At 39.8% G+C, this 13,289-nt stretch overlaps 1 protein-coding gene across 1 annotated transcript in view; it reads right to left on the reverse strand.

Moving 5' to 3' along the window:
* Positions 1-13,289, reverse strand: part of ldah (lipid droplet associated hydrolase) — a 325,214-nt gene that overhangs the window by 60,807 nt on the left and 251,118 nt on the right. Inside the window, exon 5 of the mRNA XM_063036663.1 lies at positions 6,819-7,059. Within this exon, the coding sequence (XP_062892733.1) occupies positions 6,819-7,059 (241 nt within the window). The remainder of the gene's footprint in view (positions 1-6,818; positions 7,060-13,289) is intronic.

Genomic DNA, 13,289 nt, shown 5'->3' on the forward strand with positions numbered 1-13,289 from the left:
CCAGAGGCTCACAGGGTGTAAAGGTATGATCGGTGGGAACCTGGGGTGTGTGTCCGCCCTTGCCTGGGTGCCGAGTTCACCGCGGAAGAACGATCGTATCCGGAACGGAGGGGTCACAGTCGGTGACCACAGTGGGATTAGAAGACATCAAAAGGTCTGCCCGAAACCAACTGAGAAGACATCAAAAGGTCTGCCCGAAACCAACTGCGAAGACATCAAAAGGTCTACCTGAAACCAAGTTGCATCTTTCTCTCCCTCTCTCTCTCCAACGGTACAACAACAGCGATTACTGCAAACTGCACTAAACGGAACTGAACTCTGCTTCACTTAAGACTGATCATTTTACCCCTAGACTGCGATAGAGCTTGGTTGATTCCTATTACCCTAGTTCTGTGTATATGTGTGTATTATCAGTGCTAACCTGTTACATTTATATCCTTACGATTAGTGTACTGTATTACTTATTTCTTTAATAAAACTTTATTAGATCCTAGTAATCCAGACTCCAACGAGCGTTCCATTTCCGCTGGTTTGGCAACCCAGTTACGGGGTACGTAACATCTTATATATCTTAAGAAACTTGGTATCCTCTTTAATATTATTGACTAGTTTACCTTCATATTCTAGCTTTCCCCTCTTTATGACTTCTTTTAGTTGTCTTTTTAAAAGCTTCCCAACCTTCTAACTTCCCACTAATTTTTGCTCTCTGGCTTTTATGTTGGCTTTGACTTCCCTTATCAGCTACGGTTACGTCATCCTGCCTTCTTCTATGCGTTGTATCTATCCTGCACCTTCTAAATTTCTCCCAGAAACTCTGCCATTGCTGTTCTGTTGTCATCCCCACTAGTATCTCCATCCACTCAACTTTGGGCAGCTTTTGTTTCATGCCTTTGCAATTCTCTTATCTCCAATGTAATATTGATATATCTGACCTTCTCCCTCTCAAATTGCAGGGTAAATTCTATCCTCTTATGATCACTGTACTCATAAGGATTCCTTTACCTTAAGCTCTCTTATCAATTGTGGTTCATTGCACAACACCTCATCCAGAATAGCTGATCTCCAAGTAGGCTCAACCATGAGCTGCTCAAAATAGCCACCCTGCAGGCATTCTACAAAGTTTCTCTCTTGAGATCCAGCACCAACCTGATTTTCCCAATCTACCTGCATATTGAAATCCCCCATTATTATCATAACATTCCTTTTTGACATGCCTTTTCTATCTCCTGTGGTAATTTGCAGCACACATCTTTGCTACTGTTTGCAGGTCTGTATATACTCCCATAAGGGTTTTTTTTACACCTAAGCAGTTCTACATCTTCCTATCCTATGTCACCTTTTTCTAAGGGTTTGATTTCATTTTTTTTTACCAACAGAGCCATGTCACCCACTCTGCCTACCTGCCTATCCTTTCAATACAACGTGTATCCTTGGAGGTTAAGCTCCCAGTTATAATCTTCCTTCAGCCATAATTCAGTCATGCCCACAACATCATACCTGCCAATCTCCAACTGTGCTACAAGTTCTTCTACCTTATTCCGTATACTGTGTACACCCAAATACACCAGCTTTGGTACTGTATTCATCACCCTTTTCGATTTTATCCCCGCATTACATTGTATCTTATCCTGTTGACTACAATTTTCCCTTATCATAAGCTTGTCCCTTCTAGAGGTCTCACTACACACTGCCTCTATTTGTAAACCAACTGCCCCATTTTCAGCCCTCTCCCTCCAGTTCCTGTACCCCTGCCAACTTAGTTTAAATCCTCCCAAATAACTCCAGCAAGGATACTGGTCTCCCCCAGGTTCAGGTCATGATACAGTCATGCCCACAACATCATACCTGCCAATTTCTAACTGTGCTACAAGTTCTTCTACCTTATTCCATATACTGTGTGCAGGTCGTATGTTCCCCAGAAGAGATCCCAATGATCCGGAAATCTGAACTCCTGCATCCTGCTCCAATTCCTCAGCCATGCATTTATCTGCCGAGTGCTCCTATTCTTACCCTCACTGGTGTGCGGCACAGGCAGCAACCCAGAGATTACTACCCCGGCAATCCTGCTTTTCAGCTTTCCACTTAGTTCCTTCAAATCTCTCTTCAGGACGTCTTCGCCTTTCCTACCCACGTCATTGGTGCCAATACATACCAAGACTTCTGGCTGCTCACCCTCGCCCTTTAGAATGCCATGGAATTGATCTGAGACATCCCTGAACCTGGCACCTGGGCACATACCATCAGGGTGTCTCTATCATGTCCACAGAATGTCATCACTATTCCTCTAACATAGAATCTACTATCACTACTGCAGTTCTCTTCACTTCTCTTCTCTTCTGAGTTCTGAGCCATGGCGCCAGAGTCAGTGTCAAAGACCCGGTCGCTGTGGTTCCTCCTGTTAGGTGGTCCCCTCCGCAGGGGGTGCTGAATCTGTGGAATCCATTGCCACAGATGTCTGTGGAGGCCAGGAGAATGGTGTTGAAACAGATAATAAATCAGCCATGATGGAACAGCAGAACAGACTGGATGGACTGATTGGATTAATTTTGCTTCTATGCCTTCTTGTCTTGTGGATTCTTGACCCATCCTATTTAATGGGCTAAAGGACGCTAGTCCAGTTCCTATTTACCTATTAGTGAAATCAAATCGGAGAATCAGATCTATTTTTCTGTACTCTCAAAACATCTTCAAATTTTCCGTAAATGAAACCCTTAAGCAAGGATGTCTCATCTCTGGGCTTGACTGAGCTGACTTACATCATCTGCAGTTCATCTAAAACATTATCTGTATCTTATTCTCCTGTTTCCTGATACTTATTCTCTCAAAATCTTATACTGCTTGTTGTTCCCTAGTGTTCATGTTTAAGTAGTAATGAGGCACAGACTCAAACTCATACTGGTAGCCATCAAAAGCAAAGGCCGGGGGTTCTAACATTTAACTGTCGTTCATTCTTTGGGGCACCTCTGTTTTCGTGGATGGTTGAGAAGAAAAAGCATTTCAGGATGTATATTGTATACATTTCTCTGACATTAAATTGTACCTTTGAACCTTTGAAAGATCACATTCTCAATGCAATTTTCTCTGGACCAGAAAAATGCAATTTCTCTGCGGCCACTGTCCCTGTTTGGATAGCCTAGGTCCCAGACTTGGTTATATCCTCACTGTCATCTGTCCTTCATAAGCTACCATCAGCAGTCCATTTTAAAACACTACAAAAAAAATCTAAAATATTCAAAACATTTTATTTTCTGTGGATTTTCACACTGAAATATGGATTGAAGTGAATCATAGACTATCATAAAGTTCTTTTCCAGTCACCAGTGTGGGAGTTTTAACAAATTATTACAATTATTTGTGACAAAGCTAGTATTTATTACTCTTCTGCATTCACCACTGAATTGTGTGGCCTACAGACTGCTTCAGAGCGCCACTATAAAGTTTGGGTCCAAAGTCACTTGTAGACCAGATGGGGTAAAAATGGAAAATTGTGTCCTTCAAGAACATTAGTGAACCAGGTTAGTTTTTGTTCATCGTCCTTCAATTTCGTGGACATTGTTATTGATCCAAGATTTCTATTCCACATTACTTGAATTTAAGTTCCTCATTGCCATGATGAAATTCAAATATAGATACAGACTCAAGTTATTTACTCCAATACACATATTAAAACTCAGTCTGTAAGATTCCAGAATTTGACATGAACCTTTATCAGTATTACAGGATATATTGCCATCACAGTTTTAAGATATATTGTTTTACATTCAACCCGAAATGGATCTTAGCATTTTTATAAAAACTGTCAGTTTGTTCAAAGGATATCTTTGGCTCATCAAGACAGGAAAACACTCCTGCTAGGTTTTGATCAGATGTTGTCATTTTGTTTACACGTACTGGCTTTATGGGTGGCATTGAGAGATAAGAAATTTATGACCACATTATAGGGCTATAGTATAGACCACCCAACAGTCCGCAGGATTTAGATGAGCAACTTTGCAGAGAGATCACAGACTGTTGCAAGAAACATAAGGCTGTTATGGTATATGATTTTAACCTTCCACATATTAACTGGGACTCCCATACTGTAAAAGGTCTACATGGGTTAGAGCTTGTGAAATGTTTTCAGGCAAGTTTCCTTCATCAGTACATAGAAGTTCCAATGAGAGAGAGTGCGATACTTGATCTGCTATTAGGGAATGAGAGAGGGCAGGGGACAGAAGTTTGTGTAGGGTAACACTTTGCATCTAGTGATCACAATGCCATTAGTTTCAAACTAAGTATGGAAAATGATAGATCTGGTCCGCAGGTTGAGATTCTAAATTGGAGAAAGGCCAATTTAGATTGTATCAGAAATGATCTGGCAAGTGTGGATTTGGGACAGGCTGTTTTCTGGCAAAGGTGTACTTGGTAAGTGAGAGGTCTTTAAAAGTGAAATTTTGAGAGTACAAAGCCTGTATGTGCCTGTCAGAATAAAAGATAGAGACAACAGGTTTAGGAAACCTTAGTTTTCAAGAGGTATTGAGGCCCTGGTTAAGAGAAGAAAAGGAGGCGCATAGCAGGTACAGGCAGGTAGGAACAAATTAGGTATTTATAGAGTATAAGAAATGCAAGAGAAAGTAATCAAGAGGGCTAAAAAAAAAGGCATGAAGTTGCCCTAGTAGACAAGGTGAAGGAGAATCCCAAGGGATTCTACAGAAATGTTAAGAACAAAAGGACTGCAAGGGACAAAATTGGTCCTCTGAAAGATCAGAATGGTAATCTGTGTGTGGAGCCAAAAAAGATGGGGAGATCTTAAGCAACACACATAAAAATTGCTGGTGAACGCAGCAGGCCAGGCAGCATCTATAGGAAGAGGTACAGTTGACAAGGGTCTCAGCCTAAAACATTGACTGTACCTCTTCCTATAGATGCTGCCTAGCCTGCTGCGTTCACCAGCAATTTTTATGTGTGTTGCTTGAAATTCCAGCTTCTGCAGGTTTCCTTGTGTTTGGGGAGATCCTAAATGGATTTTTTCCATCTGCATTAACTCGGGAGATGGACACAGAGTCTATAGGTGTGAGTGAAAGAAGCAGCGAGGTCATGGACCTTACATAGATTACAGAGGAGGAGGTGTTTGCTGTCTTAAGGCAAATTAGGGTGGATAATTCCCCAGGTCCGGACAAAGTGTTCCCTTGGACCCTGGGCGAGGCAAGTGCAGAAATTGCAGAGGCCCTATCAGAGATAGGATTAGAGGATAGCTAACATTGTTCAGCTGTTTAAGAACGGCTCTAAGAATAAACCAGGAAATTATAGGCCGGTGAGTAGTAAGAAAGTTATTGACAGGTTTTCAAAGGGACCAGAAATGTAGGTATTTGGATAGACAGGGACTGATTAGGGATAGACAACATGGCTTTGTGTGTGGTAGGTCATGTCTAATCAAATTTATAGTTTTTTGAGGAAGTTACTAAGAAAGCTGATGAAGGCAAGGCAGAGGATGATGTCTTCATGGACCTTAGCAAGGCATTTGACAATGTCTCGCATGGGAGGGTGGTGAAGAAGGCTCACTCACTTGGTATTCATGATGAGGTAGTAAATTGTATCAGACATTGGCTTTGTAGGAGAAGCCAGTGAGTGGTAGGAGATGGCTGCCTTACTGACTGGAGGCTTGTGACTATTGAAGTGCTGCAGGGAGATCGGTGCTGGGTCTGTTGTTGTTTGTCATCTATATCAGTGATCTGGATGATAATGTGGTTAGCTAGATCAGCAAATTTGTGGATGCCACCAACATCTGGGGTATAGTGGACAGCAAGAAATACTATCAGAGCTTGCAGTGGGACCTGGACCAGTTAGAAAAATTGGCTGAAAAACGGCAGATGAAATTTAATGCAAGCAAGAGAAAGGTGTTGCACTTCATTTGGACCAACTAGGGTAGGTTTCACACAGTGAATATTAGGGCACTGAGAAGTGCAGTAGAACAAAGGAATCTGGGAAAACAGATCCATAATTAATTGAAAGTGGCATCCCAGGTAGATGGGATCTCAAGGAAAGCTTTTGGCATATTGGCCTTTATAAATCTAAGTTCTGAATACAGGGTATGGAATGTTATGTTGCCATTGTATAAGACATCGGTAAGGCCTAATATGGAGTATTATGTGCAGTTTTGATCACCTATCTACAGGAAAGACGTAAATAGGTTTGAAAGGATACAGAGAAAACTTACAAGGACGTTGCAAGGACTGGAGGATCTGAGTTATAAGGAAAGATGGAATAGATTAGGACTATATTCCTTAGAACATATAACACTGAGGGGAGATTTGATTAATTATGAGGGGTAGGGATAGGGTAAATGCAAGTAGGCTTTTTCCACTGAGGTTGCGTGGGACTATAACTAGAAGTCATGGGTGAAGGGTGAAATGTGAGGGGAAATTTCTTCACTCAGTGGTTACTTGCGAACTTGTTTTCAATGTTTAAGAGAAGCTTGAATAGGTACATGGGTAGCAAAGGTGTGGAGGGCTATGGTCCCAGTGCAGGTTGATGGCAGCAGGCAGTTTAAGTGGTTTGGCACTGACTAGATGAGCCAAAGGGCCTGTTTCTGTGCTGTTCCTTTTTATGACTCTATGGCTCTGCAAGGAAATCAGATCTATACAATCTCTTTATGTGCTTCTGTAATGTTAATGTTGTCTGATATGAGCTACAAATAAACATTTCACAAGTGGAAAAGATCCCTTTGAGAGCAAATGATCACGTGGCTGATTTCCTCAGAAAACGCACAAATCTGTCCAGTTCTAGGTAGGTTGAATGCTAAAGCTGAAAATGGTTGGAAGAGCGATGGATTATCTCACCTGCACAGTTGACACTGAAGAGATTAACAGAAGCAGAGACAGTAGCTTCATCCAATGGCTGCAAACCCTGCAGTGCCCACCTCACCAGTGAGGCCTTGATACTTTCCGGCAGAAATGAAAGGAAGTAGATTGGAACATATATCAGGAAGCGAAGATTGCGAAGCACTGGCGTCATAAGCTTGCCTTGTGGTGACTCAGCCATGCGTTCGATTGTTGGAAAAAGTAATATCGCTTTCAGAACCTTTGGAACCAGTGAGAGAAAATACAAATAAGTAAAGCCTCAGGCACTATCAAATTCTGGAACCATGCCCTTGTTTCCCCCCTTCTTTTGAAGTGAAGTGAGGTTTGTCAGGTACATTAATAACCTTTGCACATAATTACAGGCTGCTTGAAATGCCTGAACTAGATAAACTGGTAGCTTGGTAACATTGAAAGCTGTTGTCAAATTCCAAAGAAAAATGGTTCATAACTTACTAATTTAGGAGGTATTGAACTGCCACAGGAGACAATGCACAGAAACACTAGATCATTCCTTTAATGTTCTCCAAATAAAATTTAACAGCATTGCAACCAGCTACACCTTTGGTCTAAAGCAAGTGCCAGAAAAGTAATTGGTTTAGTGAAAAGTAATCATATATTTCCATTACTCAATAAGTACTACAAAATTTTTTTGATACTGTGGGACATGGGGTTAAGACAGGAAATTGTGTGAAAGATCAGCCATGATCTTACGGAATAGCAGAGTAGGCCCAAGGAGCTGAATGGCCTTTTTCTGCTTCTATTTCTTATGTTAGATGATTGTACTAAATGTTCTTTCAGTTTTGCTTCAATTCAGTTGGAGGCAAAATTACCCACTTCAAACAAATGTGATGCATGGTAAATATAGGTTTGCAGAATACGTTGACTGCTTTGTTCTTAGGGTTCAGCTCTGCATATCTGTAAAATTGTTGTAAAAGATTAAAGGAGAGGAAGTAGCTCTAATAATTACTTATTCATCAGTCATGGAAAATATTTTTAGCAATTCCTTCCTTACTTCCTGTACTTCTAAGAAGTAAAACTCTGTCACGTGACACTGCCAAGCTTTTGTCTGGCTGCCTCACCTGAACGATGCATTTAAATTATATTCCCCCTTACACAGAGAGGCTGGAGACTTTCAAGTTTTTGCCAGACATTTCCATCATTGATTAGTCTTTACACCACCTGAAGGACGATCAATGTAATGGGAGCTACTGCCTTCTACAGGAGCCAGCAGAACTCTCTCTGGAATATTTTGCACTTTCATTTATTTTCTAAATGTCTACAATATACAATATAACTCTTTCAAATTACTTAAGTTTCAAAGGCATCTCTTAGTGAGTAAAGCAGCCTTGCTGGATTGATTCTTCTTCATGCCCATGTTATGAAAGTGTTTTTTGCTGCCCCATTAACCTGTGGTTTGAGTCACTTCAGTTTTCAAAGTCAACCTGCAGGCTTGGCCAGATCTGTCTTGGGGTCCTGTCTTACCAGTCTGGGGTCCTGACGGAAAAGCCTCCATTACCTTGAAAGGGCAGAAAAAAGAATCTGAGGTCCTGAAAATGGGGTAAGAAACAGAAGAGTAGGAGATGTCATGGAAGGAACATACACTTTGATCTGAGATACCAAATTAACAGAGAAAAATATTAAAAGGGAAAATAATAAAAAGGATAAAAAAGATATTGTCAGTCAGTTCCAACCCACTTTTACTAGCCACCCCTTTCATTCCAGAGATGGTTTCTGCTGACTCCTGCATTGTCTCCTTCACTTATCTCTCCTGGTTTGGGCGGATATCTTACTTGACTTCTATATAGATGGGAGGAGCACATCCCATGCACAACAAGTCTATTTGTATCTTAATAGCACATCTTGGGTGGTTTATGCCTTATGAATACAGATTTTCAGACCTCCAGTGACTACTTGTCTGAAACTGGCAGAAGCTACAACTCCCTATTGTAGATCCCCATTGAGAAACTGCCATAGTACCATAATTGCACCAGTTGGAAATTAACTTTGGCTGTTACTGTCCCCACTTATGGCTGTCAAATCACTGATCACTCAACGTAGACTATAACTGGAGGTGGAAATTGTAATTTCACCAAATGCAGGATATCAAGATGACAGATCAAAACAATGGAGAGCTGGAAATGTATATCGAACCTGGGGAACTCACTAAGCTAGTGAAATTGCAGGTTGCTGGTTACAGATTGTGTATCCAGAGCAAACCACTTTTTCCTTTACAGAGAGAGAAAAAAAATCAAACCCTGAGGCAGCAAAAGAAAACTAACAAAACTGGTTAGACTCTGATGCGACAGACACCATCTTTTTCTTAGTGCATGAACAGAAGACTCAAAATTCAAGTTCATTTGTTGTGTGTACATCGAAACAATACAGTAAAATGTGTCGGTTGCATTAACATCTTTAAGCAAGTTCTTACTGTGCAAATTTTTAAAGGGCTCTAGGGATTAATGAGTTGATAAGCAACCATTGAGAGAACACGAACACACACACACACACACACACACACACACACAAACTATTCTGTTGAAAATTATGTTGGATGCCATTTCAGTGAAAGTATTAAGGTGTGTAAAAGTAACACTGATGTATGTGGATGAGGCAGATCACAGTGTGAACACATAATGCTGATTTGTATAGCATCAGCAGCACCTTATTGTGTTTCAATTTTCCAGCTATCACTCTCAGTTACCTTGTGTAACTGGACATACATTAAGCAGCAACACTGTTTAGAAAGTCATCAATAACAGTTGGTCAGTTGCTAATCAAATTCTTTTGACTGCTGGTATAGTTTTGCAAGTGCTTGATGTACGGAGAGTGAGAAGAAAGAGATGGTCATTGTAATTCAGATGAGAATGTGAAGAGAAGACAAGATAACAAATATAAGTAAGGATGCTGTCATTTTAGATATTTCAGCTTCATTACCGGTCACAGCATTAGCAAAAGTTCAAAGGTTCATTTCATTATCAAAGTATGTATGCAGTATACAACTCTGAGATTCGTCTTCTCCAGATACCACAAAACAAAGAAAAACCATGGAAGTCAAAGAGAAACATCAACCTCCCCCTGCACAATAAAAAAGGCAACATGATCAACCCCCCGCCACACAAAATGCAACAAGAATATCAATTCCAACCAACTCCCTCCCCCACACAAAACCCAATAAGAACATCAAATCAGAAACACTCTCCCTCATACAAAAAAAAACGAATGAAACACAAGATCAATGACCCCAAACCCTGTCCCTTTGTATAACAAAATGACGAGAAAGACTGGACAAAATTACAGAATTTAAAAACCATAAGACTGAAAAAGTCCACAGACCATAAACGCAATAGTTCAATCCATAAACGCAGACGTCGGTAACATCCTCTGGCATCATTGAAAGAGAGACACCTTTCAAACTCAGAGGCAATAACTGTTCCTTGAATGCGTGCCACCAAATTCAACAATCACCAGGATCCCAGGTAAGGTAAAGAAGGAGACTACTGGATCTTTGATAATCATTTTAAAATCTTCTCTAGCCAGACAATCTCTGGAGGATTGTAATTGTGGTACGTTTAACCAAGAAAAGCAGCGAGGATAAGCTAGTTTAACTACGTTAGTAATGAACTCTGTGGGACGGAAATTATTGGGAAAAGTTCTGAGGGACAGGAGAGGTAGGGATTGATCAAGGAACATCAGCATGGCTTTGTTGAGAAGAATTGAATTTTTAGAGGTGGTAACTGAGTGTGTTGATGAGGGTAATACAGTTGATGTAGTCTATATGGATGTAACCCAAGGCCTTTGACAAGCTCCCACATGGGGGATCAATAAAAAAAATAGGATCTTGGGCAATTTGGCAAATTCGATCTAAAGTTGGATTGGTGATAGGAGGCAGGGTGTAATGATTGAGGACTGTTTTTGTGATTGGATGCCTATGGCCAACAGTGTACTTTACTTTTGTTACATACATCAATGAGCTGGATGTGAATGTAGGAGGTATAGTTAGTAAGCTTTCAGATGACTGAAGATTGATAATGTTATGGATTAGTGAAGAGGATAGTCTGTGACTAAATTGGTAAATTGTTTTATTATTGTCACATGTGCCAATGTACCAAAACTTTGTCCTGCATGCCATTCACACAGATAATTTCATACAACACTGTGAGATAGAACAAAGGAAAACAAGAGAAAAAAAAACAGAAAGTGTTATAGCTACAAAGAAAGTGCGTGATCAACTAAATCACATTTAAAATATCAACAAATCATATCAGAGAAATTCTTTAAATCTGCATATGCTGTATTGCAGAGAGTAGTGGACTCTGCCCAATACATTATGGGCACATCCCTCCCCACCATTGGCAGTATCTACAGGAGGTGTTACCTCAAGACAGCAACATCTATCATCAAATTTTTCCACTAACCAGGCCATGCTTATTGTGGCAGCTTTCATAGGGAAGGAGGTACAGAAGGCTTACTACACCACCAGGTTCAAGAACAACAATTCAACTCTTGCACCAACTGTCAAAGCACTAATCACTAGAGTTTAGCAACACTTTGACAGCTTTGACTACTTTGCACTAAAATTGAACTTTTTTTTGTTCTAATTGTGTTTTCTTGTTAAAAAAAAAGTGTGTACATTTTATGCTTAATTTAGTGCTCTCTTGTGAATGGTGCTTATATGTTGCTATATTGTGACACGGTCACAAGTAAGTTTTTAATTGTACCTGTGTACACACGTACTTGTGCACATTATAATAAGCTTCACTTTCTACTTTGCATCAAACTCTTGTCAAACATAATAGTTAAGATACATGCTTGATGTAGTTCATATGCTAATAAAAATCCTCCACATTTTTCAAAGATAGCATAATGATATGCTTCATGGTGAACCGCAGTCCAATTGACAGAATGTCATGTTAATCAAAATTTCTTTCAAGCTGTTCACAAAGACATTCAAACAGCATCACTGAGGTCAGGGCACTTAACTTACCCATCACATGTCTGGATACTGTAAAACCACATATGCACTTCTTAAACCTCCTGTGAACATTTCATTGAGATGGGGACAAATATAAATGGACAACTTGATGTATTCCATTAAATGTGGAGCAATGAGAATAATAACTACAATGAATTCCAGTTTATTTCATAATAAAGTGGTTTTAATAAGGTTGCACTGATGACCAGCTGGCAGTACCCAAAAAACCTCTAGTGAGTCACCGTATTTACTTTAATGTTTTAAATTAATTTGCACAAATTAGATGAATTTACTATTTGATAAATTTGTTTTAATAATTTTCTCTGCTTAAATCATTCATTTTTTCTTCACTTGCTTCAAAATATATCTGATCATTAGACATATTGACATAGTGTTAAGATGCCTGAAGCTGATCCGTGCAGTCCATGGACAGAACTGCATTTACTGTCATCTTCAACCCTCATGACACTCTCTGCTCTTGTAAGATAGGCAAGGTAGTGGTGTCAGGAGGAACTCAGGAGCTGTATGTCCACAAAACTTTAATGTAATATACCATTAGCTTGGGGCTATCACAAGACAAGGTCTAAGTTAACTGACACAATTGTTTCTATTACTGGGCTCAACAAATACATGCCTATAATCTTTTTGTGCGTAGTCAAGGGTAATCATCTCCCTGGTAATCTATCTCAGACCTTCCAATCTGAGAGTTATTATTATCTCCTTTGTTTCCTTGCTAGGTAGGAAACTGCATATTGACCAATGACCTTCTTTCAGCTCCTTGTGCCTGGGGATTGGTGCTGTTAAACTCGAGCCTTTTTTCTTGGATATGGAGCTGCTGTAACTAATGCCACTGGCAAGACTGAATGGAGCTATTATCATGGATGTGAATACTTACAGGACTGTCGAAAAGATTTCTAATTTTTCATGTTCAAGTGAAACATAGAGTGCAATTCTCCATTCACCTGTTTGTCTCAGCTGATTACGTACAATAGTGGGACTGTGGCCTATATGACCTCAGTGAGTGGCACGTATTTGAAGCTCTCCAACACCAATGTAGCTGCAGCAGCAACTTGGTCCTAGAAGTTGATTTTGACTTAGAATTTCCTGGATGATGATGGTCCCTGCCCCTCGACCCCACCACTGAAAATAGCAAACCAGCCCCAGAATTGTTTTGACATTACCCGACTAAATCAGCTGTCAAAACCTTTGAAAAATTTTGGATGTCAGTCAATGTCTGACACTCAAACATGCTGATAAAATTAATGATAATTAATTAACTATTAAAATTAAATTACAAATAGAAATGAGTTTTGAGAGAATAAAAGAATTTACAAACATTTAAGTAATTTATGTTAATTAAATGAATTAAAACAAACCCTGCTATTTAAGAATCTGATATCACCTTAAAATTTCCCATGTCCCTTAGAATCATTCCTTCCTATTGAAATGACCAGAATCACAGAACCTGAACCAGGTTT

The sequence above is a fragment of the Mobula hypostoma genome, chromosome 2 (assembly GCF_963921235.1).
Source record: "Mobula hypostoma chromosome 2, sMobHyp1.1, whole genome shotgun sequence".
Lineage (NCBI taxonomy): Eukaryota > Metazoa > Chordata > Chondrichthyes > Myliobatiformes > Myliobatidae > Mobula > Mobula hypostoma.